The 17,989-nt window shown below is 38.5% G+C and overlaps 1 protein-coding gene and 1 long non-coding RNA gene across 3 annotated transcripts in view; one reads left to right on the forward strand and one right to left on the reverse strand.

The window, feature by feature from the left end:
* CCDC192 (coiled-coil domain containing 192) overlaps positions 1-6,125 on the forward strand; it is a 201,760-nt gene extending 195,635 nt beyond the window's left edge. The window contains exon 7 of one of the 2 annotated variants that reach the window (XM_059174476.1): positions 5,258-6,125. In XM_059174476.1, coding sequence (XP_059030459.1) covers positions 5,258-5,541 — 284 coding nt within the window. In that variant the 3' untranslated portion in view covers positions 5,542-6,125. Of the gene's footprint in view, positions 1-5,254 lie in introns of both variants that reach the window. The other variant, XM_059174475.1, reaches the window with a different exon arrangement.
* Positions 1-17,989, reverse strand: part of LOC131831995 (uncharacterized) — a 251,640-nt gene that overhangs the window by 106,846 nt on the left and 126,805 nt on the right. The gene's annotated exons all lie outside the window — the stretch shown is intronic.

Genomic DNA, 17,989 nt, shown 5'->3' on the forward strand with positions numbered 1-17,989 from the left:
GATGAAATAAGGTATTTAATCACCTCACCGGGAAGAGTCTTTCTTATTGAGTAAACACTTGGCAGTCTTGGTCATTAGCTTGAAAAGCAGAGAGAAAAGTAAACACTGATGAGGTGGTACGCAGCACAGATGTTTGTTTAGGCTAAACCCTGAATGTCCTTTGGGGCCCAACTCAACGCCGCCTCTCTCCTGCCCAAGCATGGAACTGTGAATGTGGGAGCCAAGTGCGCATCTCATTTGTTCTCTACATGCAGGGTCCCAGTGACTAATTACTAATGAATTAATTTTTAAAATGACTGTGGAGACCTGCCTGGGGAGATGTGTGCTTCCCATCATGAAAGGTATGGGAAGCAGAAACTAGATCACTGGTTCTTAGCTTTTCTGTGTTCATTCAACATTTTTACATTGGTGGCATGAGTGAAGGGATCCAAAGGGGAAACACCCATTTTTAGAAACAAGTGTTTAGAAAATCTAAAAAAAGCCTCCCAGACATTCACTGGGTCACCCTTCAGCAATGTATCACTGTGGACATGAAACTACTAACTTCCCGGATGCACAAAGCAATGTTTCCATGTGATTTAGGTCTTTGAACCTAGTATTACACCATATGTCCTTTCTCTGATTAGCAGAGAAAGGACTGCTCTCCTTCAGTCTGCCCATCACAGCTTTCTAACCACCGAATATCTCTCTAGCAATGTGAAGACACACGAACGATAAAAGGCAAATTTTACTCATTGATTACTACTGGCAGTTGACCTATGAAGGGCAGGAGAGACACTCATGCCTGAGAGCCACTTAAAAAAGCATCAGTTAGGGATGTTGCAGATGGAATTCCCTAATTAATAGGGATATTCAGGTGTAATGTGCAGGTCAGATCAGATGGTCCCAAATACCAATTCTAAGCTGAGTCTAAGTCTCTAAGCTACTCAAACTATAATGACCTCTGCTATTATCTCTTTAGTTACTGGTATTTTTGATATAACTCACATACAGCACTTTGCTAAGAGCATGAAGGGTTTAATGCTATTAAGAATGAGAAACTGGAAATGGTCTAAGGCAAATGGCACAATTTTTTCTGGGCCTTTTGTCTTTCAAGGCTACATCAAAAAGTGAGCCCAGCCTGCCCCAGCTGTGAGTAAAAGAGTGCCCCTGTTGTCTGTCTTCTTTCTAAACCTTTTTAACCTTGCACAACTGCCACCTCCCATTTCCTTGTCACCATGACCCTAAGCCATCATTCTCATTCTTGCTTCACGCCTATTTTAAATTGAAGCAGAAAGAGGGGAAATCATGAAAAACAGCATGTACTTGTAAAAACCTCTGCAATGGTAGCAATTGGGTTGTCATACCCTGACTATGGCTAATCAGGTTTTCTCCTTCCCTGTGACAGGAGAATTTCTCTTGTCTCTGTGTCTCCTGGAGCCCCTGGGAATGGGGCTAACCATTCCTGAGATTATCTGGTCAGATGACAGAATCCTCCATGCTTCAGGCAGATGTGACCTTGGCAAGACTATATGAGCTGCTAATGAAAATCTAGGAAGGACCACCAGTGTTTCAGATGTGGGGATGAGTAGAGCTGTCAGGAGCTTCCGGGTAAGGGAGCCTTGACTCCAGAAGAATGGGGCACAGCAGATCAGGCAGAGATTAGTGGTGGAGTCTGGACAAATCACTGGGGTGGCCTTGGGCTATTTCCACTACAGATAGGATAGGAGTCCCTATTCTGGAGTTCCCCACTTCATTGAAGAGTTTAAAATGTTTCTGTGATTTGTAAGGTGCTTAGAAACAGAATAAAAATATTTTCATTGTATGTGTGAAGAGGTCATTGGACTGTAAAATATAGCTGTATGAGAAATTTCCTTCTTGGCATATGTACTTCTTTTTTCCTTTTTTCTCCCCAGTTTTATTGAGATTATAATTGTCCTAAAACCTGGTGCAAGTTTAAAGTGCACCATGTATTCACGAGATGCATGTGTATTTTGCAAAACAATCCCACCACAAAGTTAGCTAAGAATACCATCCCATCACAGAATTACCATTTCTATTTTGTGGAGCAAACATTTAAGATCTATTCTCCCAGCAACTTACAAATTTGCAGTACAGTATTTTTAATTATCATCATTATGTTACACATTACTCAGAATTTATAACTAGAAATTTGTACACTTTGACCAATACCTCTCCAATTCTTCGCTCCCTAACCCCCATCTCTTAGTAAATACCACTCCACTCTTTTTCGATCAGGTCAGGTTTTAAGTACCTTATGCTTGGTAAAATATGTCAGACAGAGAAAGACAAATATTATAAGGTATCACTTAAGCGGGGAATCTAAAAAAGCTGGTATGTAGATGCACTTTAACTTATCAGCATTTCCATTTAATACATGAAAACAATACAGTGAGAATCAAGGCCCTTGTGCTAACTCTCCTTTTCCAATTGTCTTTTACTTGTGCTATTGTCTGAATTGTGTCCTCAACGAAATACATTGAATCCCTAACCCCAGTGCAACAGCATTTGGAGATGGTGCCTTTGGGAGTGATTAAGTTTCAGTGAGGTCATAAGGGTAGGGTCATGAGATGAGTGACCTTAGAAGAAAACATTGGAGAGCTTGTGGTCTCTCTCTGTGCCACGGGAGGACCCAGTGGGAAGGTTGCTCTCCACAAACCAGGCGGAGTTCTCACCAGAACCCATCTATGCTTGCACCTGGATCTCAAACTATCAGCCTCCGGAACTGTGAGAAAATAAATCTCTGTTGTTCAAGCTCCCCTGGCAACGGTTTGGTTTTGTGTTATGGTGGCCTGAACTAACCAATACACCCAGTCTCTCTTTCCCTCATTCTCTCTCTACCTTCTCTCTCGATTACTCTCTCTGGGAGGGCACTCTACAGATGTAGACCTAGTAACAGCAATTCCTAGGTAATGCCCTCCTGCTGCATTTTTACCCCTTTATCACTAGAATCAGATGAACAAAGTATTCTACCTACACTGCATTCTTTTAAAAAACAAACACTTTTGACCAGTTTGCCTTCTGTAATGGCACTAAGCACCTTTTTTTAGTTGTGTAAATTGGTAGGAATAACTCCCCCTGAAAAAAAAGAGGAGAAATTGGAGAAAGAAAAGACGGAAGAAGGGGTCAAGGAGAAAGAGGACAAGCCGGCACAACAAGGAGGGAGGCTTCCGAGGCCCTTCTCCATCCCGGAGCTTCACGAAGGCCCTGCCTTCCCTATCCTGCCCACTGTTCCTTTCCTTTCTATCTTCTCACTGCCTCTTGTTGCCACTTTCTGTCTTTTCTCTCTGCTCCCATGGAAACATACTTCAACCTACAAGAACCCACTCTCCCAAGCCCAGATTTCCATACCTCCACCTTTGGAAGTAACAGAAAAATGAACTGTGTGCTAAAGGTTGAGAGTCAACAATCCTCCCTCCCAAATAACAACCATACATGTTAGCTAGAGACACCTACGAGGAACCCATCTTCCTGGATTTCAGAAAGTGCTTATCCAAAAGGAAACTTGAGCCCAGGACCAGCCATCAGAAAAGTGAGAGCCACCAATGCAGGCCACATACAAAATTTTCCATTTTCTAGGAGCCACATTTTTAAAACAAGAAAAACAAATGAGTGAATACTGTCCTAAGATGTATCTTATATTACACAACAGATCCAAAATATTGTTTTCACACATAGCCAATTTTGAAAATCTAATGAGATAGTTCACATTTCTTTCACACTAAGCCTTCAAAATCAAATGTGTATTTCATATTCACAGTACATCTCATTTCAGACAACAAACTACATGCTCCTTTGAGATATGGAGATTTTTTTCATAGCTTGCAAAGAAAGGCGGGCAAACGACCATCTCCTTCAGTATTAGTGTTAAAATTTCCCATCTTCAGAACAAAAAACCTCCCCCCCCCCAGATTCTCAAAATTTTAGACATCACTAAGCACAATTGCTAAGAGCAGAGAACATCCTGATCTTCCTTCTCATCACTTCTGGGAGGCCCAAAGCATCCTGGCCACTGTGCACGTCAGTGTTCAAGCTTTCATCCCAGGATCCCCTGGGGGAAATTAGAAAACAAACAAACAAAAATGAGTTTTATTTGCTGAGAAGTGGGTGATTCCCTGCCTGCATGGGCCATCACAGCAAAGCTGCCCCATCTTCACACAATATTAACAGGCATCTGTCTCCTGGACCTGCAGTTAGATTTCCCTAGGGTGCAGCTGTAGGGTTTGTGTTCACTGAGGACTGAGTAAATGTTGGACCTTTAACCACAGTAATCGGCTGTCAATACCATTCATTCATACACTATTAGCTCCATTATTCCTACAATGACACCCAAGCAATTGACAACCCTTACTTAAAACTAATGTCTGCACTTTATGTAACATAGAGACATGATTTTAATGGTGAAAATACCAGGATGAGAGTGGTAAAGCAGGGTGATCCTACTAAACCCCAGTAGGATGAGGTTTGCTTTTAGCAGCTACAGTTTTTGATGGTCTACTGGGACTTCTTTTTTTTTTTTTTTTTTTTTTTTCCGGTTTCCCTACTGCCAGCCACCAAAATTTTATCTCCTTATTGGAGCCTCCCTCTCCCTCTCTCCTCAGGCTTTTATCCTTATCTGAAGGGTCAGAAGTTATAAAGGATAAGCTTTTACCTCTAGGAGATACTGGTAATTTTTATTGAGATGCTGAAAGTTTCAGACCTCAAAAAAAGAATCTCAATGGCACATACTGGATCACCTCAAATTACACCCCTGCCAATTGTAAAGCTGACTTGGGTTAAGGAACTAGTCTTTCCTCATCACATCCTCCAGAAGGGGCAATAACAACTTTTTTTTGTTTTCCGAGTTGAGTGAAAAATTCAATTTTAAAGTATATCTCTACTCGATAGTCACTTTTGTGAAAGATTCTTAGGCAAAAGGATACTGTGAAATTTGGGATGGCTGTTGTTTATAGATTGGATTTTCAAGGCGTGCTCATTCCCATGGTTAATTAAAAGTTCAATGAGTACCAAAAAGAGTTGGCAAAAACTGATACTCCTCCCTCTCTGGAGGCTTCCAAGTTCTTTTTTCATGGGCACCCAGAAACTTTCCCCTCACCGGATCCAGATTCCATTCTCTGTCTATCTGACCAGATGACGCAACATCTGTGTTCCCTTTTAAGAACGTGAGAAATAAAGCTTTTTCATCTTCCCTCTCTTTGAGTTCTGGGAAATCCAATTAAAACTGCTCAGACTTTCTTTTTCTTCTTTGCCCTAGAAGACAATGCTCGGGAAGAGTCCTGTGGTGGTCTCCCGCCTGTGGAAGAAAGTGATCGAAAAATTAACCTGATTATGGAGTTGTCGACACAGGTTTCCCTTCAGACTGAGAAGATCACCCAGCTGGAAGATGTTTTAGAGGAAAAGGAAAGGAAAATTCAGCAGCTGGAAGCTGAGCGGGGATCCCAGCCCTTCCAAGAGGTTGAGGACACTCCAGAATGTTTACAAGAAGCCCCAATTTTCTTTAATAATAGGGTCACCCCCGTGGTCTCTGATGAAGATATGTAAGCATTCCTAGTAAGAAAATAATAAATGTTTATTAAGTGTCACCAGCGTAAAGTCCAGAACCCAGCTAGTCTCCCCAGTAGCAAACTCAAGTTCAAGATGATGGGTTTGAATAGATCCCATAGCTTTTGTATTGGAAGGAAACAAAACAAAGGGGATTCTTCAGGAGTAATTCCTGAATACTTCCCCTTCAGACATCAGCCATCAGGTAACCTATACACTTGCAGAATACTATTTTTTAGATATCCCAGATAACCACGGGACAAAGAAAAACATACAGCTAGACTGATGGTCAAAGAACATAGTATCATTGTCTTATCAGAGGTTTGTCTTATCACATTGCAAGGTGGCACCATACCTGTATCCATAAGCAGCTCACCTGTGGACAGAAAACTGTCATAGAAGGCAAGCTTCAAACTGGGGGAAATGGGGGTACTGAAGAGTAGAATCATTGCCAGCAGAGTGAACAGCCATGAGGTCTGTTTTTTCATATCCTCTAGACTATATTTCTTTATGGCATGTCTCTTATTAGCACTTAGCGAGCGGAGAAGTAAAATAAAATTAAAGCAATAAAAATAAATAAAGAATGGGTGGATCAGCACTGTGGTCCTTTGGGAAAAGTGTCCTGGGACAACATCTCCTTGGGAAAACAGACAACACTGATTTTTCCTGTTGGACCCAAACTCGGACCAAAACAAAATATACTCTTCTGTTATTGTTGTATCAAGGAGGTGCGGACAGCACAAAATTATGTCGGGAAAAATAAAGGATGGGCAAAGGGAAGCTACCCTGTAATTAATGGGCTAGAAGGAATTGTATCCCATTCCTCTTTCCCGTATCCCCTTCAAGTAAACTATTTCCCACACAAAGGGAGCAGTTAGGCACTAACTTTGGGAAAGACTTTGGGACTTAATTCTTATTGGGCTAGTACAGAATGACTCAGACAAACAGCTCTAGCTCTCCCATAAGTCTGACTACATCACTACTTCTTGATTTAATTAGACCAGTTCAACAAATACTCCCTGAAACTCTTCTGTCTACCAGAGACAATAGAAGTCAGAAATATCACAGCAAACATGAGAATCACCACTACTTTTATAATGCAAGAATTCATAGACACACATGAATCTCTTCAAATGGAAGGGAGATAAGAAATGGAAGAGAGAATTTAACAGAGTAAACCTGATTAACGCTCCTTAACAAAGGCTCTCAAATTTACTGAGCATGATTAAACAGCAAGAATTCAAATTTCTGGTCTTTGGTTTTAGGCCCCATGAACATGCATTTTAACACAGGTGGTATTCCTGCGGAATGTTATTTCAGTTCCTACAATTCAAGATACGTTGGTTTAGGGCAGAATTCAAGCAGAGCTGTCACACTTTCATTCCCAGAAAAAAGACTATTCCCAAAAGGAAAATTGCTTCTTGCAAACCAGTGGGAAGTGTCTTCTACAAAATGCAACTTGTACATAATCTGGTTATGGATCCTGACTATCTATAAAACAAAGATTCCAAATCTGACTTAAAAAAAGGCGGTGGGAGCGATTGAATTTCTGGCTCCTAATAGCTTTACAACACTGACTCAGGTGTTCATTCCAAAACAAAACACACAGATTCTGCCAGTAAGTACTGTTTCATACAAAGCTAGAATCTTCCTATATTTGTATATAATCTCAGAGTTTCACATGTAATGTCAGCAAGTATGTACAGGTACAGTCCATGATCCGAAATGAAACCAATTTACAACTCCCTGATCATGAACACACACCTACACCAGAAAGTGACTCAAGGTACTTTTCCGTGGTTCCAAAAAGAACCTCTTCCATGGAGTGTGCTTCAGCCCTTATAGAATCCACTTCAGAAATCCATTCTCTCTGGTCTCTTCTCCTTCTCACCTCCTCAAACCCTTTGATGTCCTGGGTCTTTCTATTTCTCTAGGCCCGACTAGGTCACTCTGTTCCAACCTTGAAGTTTTGCCCATTGTTTCAAACAACATGGCTCTCATTGTGTATTTCTGTGAGAAAGCTTTAAATCTCTATTTCTGAAGAGTAGACTATCTCCAAGACAAAGGACTATCTCCACAATTTTGAGCTGTTATGATTATCAATTTTCCAGCTCTTTATTTTACCAGAGATTGTCTTAATCCCAAGGGATATGGGGCGGGGTGGGAAGTAAGAAAGATGGAAAGTGGAGAAGGAGAGAACAGAAAATCCCATCATATCCCAGATAGGGGGATGTTAACTTCTAGGTCAATTTCCCCTTCCAAATGCCCTGGTGAGCCCTTAGAAGGAAAGCAGACTGACAATGGAGATAAAATAACAGGCAGGGCTAGAAATGAAGTTAATAATTAATTGAGCCTGTCACCTCTAAATATCCAAGATGAGCCAGTGAAGAAGCCAACATCAAGGCTCTCATTACCTGGCAAAACCATCCTTACAAGAAGGTCCTCTGGGTTACTAGACTCAGGTCCAGGTGATCTCCAAATCAGAAGTGGGAAGAAGGTTCCATCTAAAGATGAAAAGACTAATCTCTGGTAGTGAATCTTAGTAAGAAGCATTCTTTAAATATCCAGGTTTTATGGGGTGGGATGGGGATAGTTGGGGGAGGAGGAGGGGTAGTGGGAAGAGGTGTTGCTGTCCTCTGAGGCTTTTCTAAATGGAAAATTCACATTCCCAGCTGGAGATTTACACCACTGTATACCCCCAAAGTTCATTTCCATTTTCGGCTCTTCCTCTAAAGGAGTGAATAGTAATCTTCAGTTGTGCTCAAAACCTGGTTCAAATGCAGTCAAATGCTCTACCATTGAGCTATACCCCCAACCCCTGGTTCAAATGAACTAAAAATCAGATTATGCTCCACAATGTAGCAAAGTCTATTTTCTTATAAGCCAGGTTGCTGAAGCAACCTAATAATCTTTCAAATATCTGGTGTAAATATTACAAGACAATTAGCAAACTGAGGACCCTACTTCTTAACGAAAATTTAGCAAATCTTCAGGTAACATCTGGTTGACAACCAGAAATTCAGAAAATTAAAACACTTAACAAGTAAGTCAAGAAGCTCCCTAATATTCCTAACATTCACAGAAATATATGTATAGTTTCAATCCTTTTTTCTCACAAGTCATTAAGTTTTCTCAGCAAGAAAGTTTAATTGAATGTGTAATATCTAATTTAAATAAATGCTGAATTTAACAATTTAGTTTTATTATTATGTTGGTGTTCTTTTACATACTTTCATGGCAAGCTGAAATCACAGCAAATGACTTGTTAAAGACTATCAGGAAGCCATGTCTTTGGAGAAACCAGCTCAGAAATGTGAAGGGGGTGCCCTAGGATTCCTTGAAGTTTAGCAAAAGCAAAGAAACTATGATGTTTTCTGCCTAAATGCATTTCAGGGAAAGAATGAATTGAATCAAATTTTAATTATCTCCTACACTCCTCCCTGCTTATCCCCAAATCCAATCATTCCCTTCCACATTACACTGAAGTAAAATATTTTGGGTTTAATGCAACAAATGGAGAAGTGTTGATGAATGTTGCAGGCCTAAGCCAAAATAATATTTATTTAGCAATTATCAAGTAGAGGGACTGCAGAGACAACACTATTCCAAAAGATGAAAGAAAACATTTTTAAAAGACTTGATTAATCAAATGCCTGAGATTCAAAAAGTCTGACTCCAGTAATTTAAAAAAAAAAAAAAATTAGAGAAAAAAAAAGAAAAAAGGAAATTGTAAAGAGTAAATCAGTATGATAATTTTCCCCTGCTCTTACAACAACAACTTTTATTAAGATTTCCCAGACACAAGAGAGCTTTTTTGCTAAACAGAGGAGAATCAAGTTCATGTAGGAAATAACCTTTTTTAAATAAAATTACTAGTACAACGGGACAAAGTTCACAGTAAAAGACAGGGCCATGAGATTTCCCATACCTAATGAAATGAGAACTTTTATGGAAAAACAAAACAAAACCAAAAACAGTTCATATTCCCGGCTTCAAAGAAATTGAGTATCTGGAATCAGATACTCAATACATTCTCAATAACACAAACCTGTGGTAAGGTGACATTTAACTGTCTGACCACATCCAACTATAAGATTTACATTTACTTATTTACTTTTGTTTAACAAAGGAGGACCCTTAGTACTCAAATCCAAAAATACCCAAATTTTTGTTCCTGGGTGGGAAAATCCCATGACATATTATCTAATAACTCCTGAATTCATTTTCCCAAATGTCACAAATAAGTCCCACCAAGAGTTTATTATCTGATATCACCTTTTTCACAGGATGACAGCACAGACAAAGGATGATAGGAGAATAGGAGAGAAAGAATTATCCCAGCACTAGCTCTTTGTCACATGGGGTCTAAACAACAGTAATTTCTAGTTAAAAGAAAAAAATGTTGGTAATATAATCACAGGTCTTATAATAAAAGTTGTGCCTTCTTGCCTAGCTGCTAATTAAATTAAATTGGTATGAAAAAAAACACAAATAATGGAAGCCCTTGATGGGGGCCTGCATTTACGAGCCATCAGTTATGTATATAGGCACACAGCTAACATTTTCAGTGCAATTTATAGTTAACCAAAGTATTTTCAAATTGATGATTTTACTTAATCCTCATCAGGTATGTTTTTATCAAATATCTAATCCCAAAGTTGACAACTAGGAAATGTTAGAACCAAGACTTGTGACCCCCAGGACTGTATAACTTTTGCAACACTCACTGTCTCTGCGTGGTTACAGAAACAAAGACATTCAACTAACCAATTTATTGGGTTTAGCCAGAATAGTGTTTTGGGGTCTGTTTGCTTATTATGTTTTTTGCTTTTTATTTTTATTTTTTTAAAGATTGTATTTATTTATTTGTCAGAGAGAGAGAGAGAGTGAGAACACAAGCAGGGGGAGCGGCAGGCTATAGGGAGAAGCAGGCTCCCTGCTGAGCAAGGAGCTGGGAGCTGCATCATCCTAGGTACCAGAGATCATGACCTGAGCCAAAGGCAGGCACTTAACCAACTGAGCCACCCAGGTTCCCCACGTTTCTTGCTTTTTAAATTGATTTTTAAATAAATGTTTTTAAGAGTCTGGGGCAGCACAGTACAATTCTCTCTAGACCTCACCATTTTCAATTGTCTTACACCTTAAGGCTCCTTAAGACATTTATCTTATCTGGCTGGCCCTGTACATAAATGGGTTTAGAATTCCTGCTGGAAATATTCACAGATAATTTTGATGTGTTGTGGTTGTCACAAAAAAATTCTACCACCTTGATCTTTTGATTTAGAATGTAATGGATACACTCAAAGTTAGTATATTACAGCCTACATTCAATGTTCATGCATATTCTCATAAGCGTAACAGAGACAACACAGCTAAGACCTAAAGAAAGTAACCAATCAAGAATCCTCATCAGGTCAAGACAGCTTCTGAATTTTTCTGTTTTGATGTGCTGTGTAGAAGACGGGAATTCTGATAGCAAAAAGTCATCTTATCCACATCATCAACACAAGTAAGCAAGGAAAGGATGATACCAGAACTGGCATTTTCTAAAGGAAGGAATCCCACACATAGTCCACTTTTCAAGACAACAAAACTCTCCCTTCAAGTCAGTGGCATGGATTCTATGCTACACAGGTGGAGAAACAAAGACAATCAGTTACGGGCATCTGCAAAGATTATCCATTGTAGCTCTATTTGCTTGATCTTAAATGCAGGCATTGGGTCTCCTCAGTGCATAGAGCATATTACGCAATAATGCCTTAAATTTATAAAGCAAAGTAAAAAATTATGCCTCTATTTATCCTGATGATCCTGTGAGTTACAGCTTTCTCATTTGCATATGGGGAAACTGAGCCCTAGACATTAGAGCTATAATCTCAGAGTCCACAACAGGAGTCCACAAACTATAGCCAGAGGCCAAATCCTGTTTCAGCATAGCCAGTGAGCCCAGAAGAGTTCTTCTATTTTTCAACAACCGAACAACAACAACAAAAATCAAAGAATAACTAATGGAACAAAAATTATATGATATTCAAATTTTGCTGTCCATAAATTTAGTTTTACTGGAAAACAATCATGTTCATTCATTTAGGTGTTATCTGGGCTCTATTCTTGCTATAATGGCAGAATTGAGTAGTTGTGACAGAGACCTATGACCAGCAAGCCTAAATAGCTGAGCCTCTATGACAAAAGTTAAGTGAACTACTCAAAGTCATAGAGCTAGTAAGTTTCAGAACTGGGCTTGAGTCTGATGTTCTTACTCCAGGTTAGAGTACTCCTTGGGATCAGGGAACTAACACTTCTCGACACAGATCCATTCTCAACTTGGCATCCTAAAAATATATATCATCCAGGGCTCCTCAAATTCCTCTAGACTATGACTGAAAAAATAGGCTCATATGTCTTTTGTCATCGAAAAAGCATTTGAATGCTTTTTCAAATTATTAATACATTTTTCTCCATGTATTGATCTGTTTTATTCCCACAATAGAAAGGTGGCTTGCTCTGTGTGATTGTGCCTAAGACCCAGAAGCTCTGTGTAAAAGGAACAGAGTATAAGGAGAGGCTGACCATGAGATAACTTCCTTTCTAGATTTTTCTTTTCAAAGTCTAAGCTCACTGAAGAGAGAAGAGATGAAAAAGTGCCTCTGACAGGAACATGGGAGTCAGGGAAGGATTCCTACCACTACTGAAAGGACAACAAGAGAGGCATGTGTGTCTCACCAGCAGCTGGAGCCTGTCCCTGCTCTCTGACATTACTTCAGGGATGTAGCACAATCTCAGAAGGATAAGCTATATGGAATACCAGGCAGATTGGATTCTGGAGGCCCAGGACGTTAGGCCCCATGAAGAGCCCCATACCCACATGCACCTTGGATGTAAGCAAGCGGAAGACCTGAGGAGACCAAGCTGACTGGAAAGACAGGGAACTCAGCATCATCAGGTGACAAAGAAAGATCTCAGAATCAAGAATTCTGGCATAAAGCCAGGGAAATGGAAGACTCAGTATTACTGAGGGTGAACTTCCTGCCTCCCTCATGAGATAAGGGCTTACAGTCAATACTCAGTTAATTTATAGAAAATAAAGAAAAGGAATTAGTGTGGACATGAGTTTCCAGATTGAGATTCACATAAGCCAAGCTATTAAGTGTCCACATTAAAAATGCAATGCACAAAGTCTCCATACCTCTATCCAGAAATTCTTACTGGGTCCAGCATCCCATTGAGTTTCTCTCCCCTAAAGATTTATGAAGATTCCACTGTTGGTGACTCAACACCTCAGCCCAGCATCCTCACTCTGATTGTCTGTAGCTTCAGAGAATGATTATCACCTCCTGCCACATTATGACAGCCTTCCTACCCCCTTTCCCCCATGCTTCTACTGTGGTACTGGGATGGGCTCAGGCCACAAACAGAAGCATCTCCCTCAATTCCCCAAAACACAGACACCTCAGACTGTGATATTTAACAAAACTTTATTAAATGCTTGGGAACACCCAAAATATGGTGTAAAATACCACACAGTTATTTCAACTGACTCATAGGCCTGAACTTAAGATCTCAAGCTCTTTCTTTGTTCTTTCCATGTGGCAAACATCAGCTTACCTACCACTGCTGGCATTTCACTGCAGACGCTCTGTTCCTTTCTCAGAGAGAGGAGCAGGTCAACAGTTCACCCAACCGAAGCTGTTCACTTTGAATCCCAGGATGATTAATGATAACAATATTTTTCTGGAGATAACTCCAACCCACCTACAAGTTGTGGTCTGACTTCATGGACTCTAAGCATATGTCCTAGAACCCAAGTTATTCACACTTAAATAACACTCTCTGTGGGATACTGACACTCTTACAGATATCTATACTTAGGAGGAAATATTCTCAATACATCCCTCAATATATTGAGGAAATATTCTCAATATATTCCAGAATACTTACTCACTTTCTCTCTCTCCCTCTCTCATTCTCTCCCTCTCTATATATACTCAATATAATACAGAATAAGTTTCTTAGCTTGCACATCTATATTCATATATATGTTGACTTTACCCTAAAAAAGAGAAGTGGGTATTTGCTTTATATTCTGGCAATTAAATGACTATTTTTGTGAGTCTTCTAATACAAAGGAAGGCTTCTCCAAAGATGATTTAAAACTATAACTCTAGAAATAGAGCTGCTGATAACATATATGGCAATTTTTATAGAAAACAAAGTCTCTTTCTCTGTCCTATCATCCTCTCCAATTTCGAAGACTATATAGAGCACTATAAATTTAAGTCAAAACCTCCTCAATACACTGTCACTTTTGGTAAAATTTCCCATTTGGGGGGACTTATTAATACCTAGAGTATATTTTCCCCTCACTCAACAAATATTTACTGAGTACTTATTAGGAGCTTGTACTTATCGTATGATCTATCAATCATGTCAGATGTGTAGATTTATCCCAAATTTATAAAGAGACTAAGAGTTTATTACAGCCTCGAAGTTGTTTACTTCACCTTTTAAGTTTATTAAATAATGAGTTCAAGAAATGGCTGGTAAAAAAGAAATCAGGAGAAGGGGAGTTTTTCTATGCCACATTTCCTTTTATAAATACTTTTGAAATTGGTGAGAGGAAATTTTTTTTTGAAAGCCTCCACAGACTTTCTTGAGGGGATGAATGCTACTTTGCAGAGGCGAATGGCCTTCAGAGAGGCAGGCCATGTGCAATCTGCTGCAAATTACAGACTCAGAAGCCTGCAGGAAAGTCTCCGATGCAGAAGGGCTGTGGTTCCCTTTGTTCACTTTACCTCCAGCCTCACAAAGATGCCAAGAATTTAAATTAATCTGATTATCCTCTGGGAGTTATTCAATCCTACTATTTTACCATAGAAACTTAGACTCATTCCATGCAGTTGTTTTTCTAGATTGCTTTTTGCTAAGAACTTGAATAACTGGACATCCTAAAACAAAGAAAAAAAAAATTTCCATCTTGTTATCCCTTCCCAATTTTGAAACATGGTTCTTATCTCCTAAAATGTTTAGAAATCAGGGGCTCGGGCTGTGGAAGAGGGTATCCATAAGAGTGAGAGATGTTGCAAGCATCAGACCATACTGACAGATCCCTAAGACCTCATCAAATATTGAAACTGAATAGGCCTCTAGAGTGATGTATAACTTCAGGGAACAAATTCCCATCTGTTACTTTTTCAGTAAGAACTGGAGAACACAATGCATACTAAGAAAACAGAATTAGATTTAAAAAGTGAGCCTGTGTCTATATTGAAATTTCTTTCCTTTAGTAACTAAAATCAGAAAATAAAATACTTAAATTACAAACCAAAGATGGAAAACCCTTTTGGAGGATAAACCCCATCTGTTCTCTCTACTATTAGTGTTAACCTTTAATGGGTTGCAATATTTTTTATTCCCCCCCCCAGGAAAATGTGTGGCAAATCTCTAAGATTTTTAAGTCCCAACATACCAATGCTCTATTGCTTTAATGAATGTTCTACAGGAGTAATGAGTCCTTAGATGAAACGAGAAATTCTGTGTTACTAAAGGGGAACTAGAGATACAAGTTTCCCTTCACCCCTGCCCATGGCACTACCATAGTTAGCCTTCTATATGGATGATTAGATTATGGTTCTTTCAGATGTGTTTTGAGCAAGCATAATTAACTATGACAGCTAAAGACTGGACAGGGAACTGCCAATCTGAACTCCAGGTAATGGGAAAAAGAGAGTTAAATATTTTCTGTCATTTCCAGCCAGCACTTGTAATAGTGAGATTTGTTCTAAGATGAATTTGGTAGAATTTTTCCCCAGAGTAAAGTTAATTAGAATTTGCCATAAAGTGAGACAACTTGAGAAAATACATGTCTTATGTATATTAGATATTCATAGATGCTTTTTCATTCTTCCTGGTGACCTTAGCTGTACTGAACTAAAGGGAGTATTATGGAAGCTTTACAAAATAAGCAACTTAACTTTCCTTCCAGGTGGACAATACCTTATGAGAGTCTTCATTGTGGTATATTTCTTTGAAATAATTTTATAGAATCACAGTGGATAAAATTTCTTCAAAAGAATTTTAAAGGATCGGGCGCCTGGGTGGCTCAGTGGGTTAAGCCGCTGCCTTCGGCTCAGGTCATGATCTCAGGGTCCTGGGATCGAGTCCCGCATCGGGCTCTCTGCTCGGCAGGGAGCCTGCTTCCTCCTCTCTCTCTCTGCCTGCCTCTCTGCCTACTTGTAATCTCTCTGTGTCAAATAAATAAATAAATAAATCTTTAAAAAAAAAAAAAAAAAAAAAAAAAAAAAGAATTTTAAAGGATCATAGGGGACTGGGTAATGAAATGGCACTATCATACTTCTCACCTTGAAAATTATCCACACATGATTAAAAGAACTATCATTTAAAATGAATTCAATAATGTACAATATTTTCTCATCTCCAACAACAGAATTTGGTAAGATATATATAAATGTATATGGTAATATCTAGAGTAAGAATGAAAAAAGCTGTACAAAAAGATACACTCAAAATCGGCATAGATGAATCAAAATGGAATTCCAAAAGATGCTCAAATAATGCAAGGGAAAATAAAAAAAAGAAAACAGAAGGACACTTGGCTGGCTCTTTTGGAAGAGCACAGGGTCATGAGTTTAAGCCCCACATTCAGTGTAGAGATTATTTAAATAAATAAACCTAAAACAAACAAAACCCAGAGAAGCAAGCAAACAAACAAAAAACCAAGGAGAACAAACAGAAAATTAAAAAATAAAATAGCAGAACAAAACCTAATATAGCAACAGTTGAATATAAATGGAAGTGGTCTAAACACACCAATTAAAACAGAGAAAGGCAATGTGGATTTAAAACCGTGTCTGAATTATCTGTTGCCTCTAAGAGACTCATTCCAATGTAACATTATAGATAAATGGAAACTTAAAAATGTAAAAATATACATAAACACTAATCAAATAAAGAAGTAGTTGCTATATTAATATCAGATAAAGTAGACTTCAGAGCAGGGAAAATTACAGAGCTGGAGAGGGGCATTATAGTGTGATAAGTTGATCTGCCAAGAGAATATATCAGTGCTAAATCTATATATACCAAACAAAAGAACTGCAAAATATGAGAAACAAAACCTTCTAGAACTAAAAAGAGAAATAAAATCATGATTTAATTGAATATTTCAATAACCCTATTTCAACAACCGGTAGAGCAAGTAGGCAAAAAATCAGCAAAGATACAGAAGAACTCAGCAACAACAATAACCATCAGGATCTAATCAACACTTCATAGAACACTCCCTCAAACAAGAGAACAAACATTATTCTCAAGTGCCTATGTAACATATACCAAGACAGACCATATCCTGGACATTGAAACAAATCTCAACACATGTAAAAGAAATGAAATCACATGAAGAATATTCTCTGACCACTATGAAATCAAACTGGAAATCAGTAACAAGATTACAATAGGAAAATCTCCAACTTGAAAGCTAAATATTACACTTCTAAACAATCCATGAGATAAAGCAGTTCCAAAAGAAATTGAAAAATGCCCTGAAATGAATGAAAATGAAAATACAACACATCAAAATTTGTGGGACATTGCTAAAGCAGTGCTGGGAGAGAAATCTTCAATTTCAAGTACATACATTATAAAAAATGGTAATTCCCAAATAAAAAACTAAGTTCTCAGAGAAGGAGCCTAGAAAGAGAGGAGCAAAATAAACTAAAGCAAGCAGAAAAATAAAATCATAACATAACAGGGGAAAAAATCAATGAAATTAAAAACAGAAAAAGAATAGAAATGATCAATGAAATAAGGAGCTGGGTCTTTCTTTCTTTCTTTCTTTCTTTTTTAACAGAACAATATAGCTAAAAGAAAAAGTAGACAGCATGTTATATCAGGAGCAAAACTGGGGATATTCATATGGACACTGAAGGACAATGTAAGAATATTGCTTACAACTCTGCCCACCTTAATTTGGCAATGTAGATGATGGACCAATTTCTTGAAAAATACAAACCACTACAACTCTGCCCGATTGAAATAGATAATAAAGCTCTATATTAGTAAGGAAACTGCATTAATAATTTTGAAATTCAAAAAAAAAAAAGAGAAATATTTAGGCCCAATGGGTTCACCAGCAAGTTCTATCAAATATTTAAAGAAGTATTAACACCAGTTCTATGATATCTTGTCCAGAATATATTGGAGTGTATTAGAATTCTCCAGAGAAATAGAACCCACAGAATGTGTGTGTGTGTGTGTGTGTGTGTGTGTGTGTGTATCCATGTGTCTGTGAGTATGTATGTGTGTGTGTGGAAATGGGGAGGGATTAATTCTAAGAAAGTGGGTCATGTGATTGCAGAGGCTGTCAAGCCCAAAATCTACAAGATGTGTTGGCTGTCAGAAGACCCAGGAGGAGTTAGTGTTGCAGTTTAAG

Source organism: Mustela lutreola, chromosome 5 (genome assembly GCF_030435805.1).
Source record: "Mustela lutreola isolate mMusLut2 chromosome 5, mMusLut2.pri, whole genome shotgun sequence".
NCBI lineage: Eukaryota > Metazoa > Chordata > Mammalia > Carnivora > Mustelidae > Mustela > Mustela lutreola.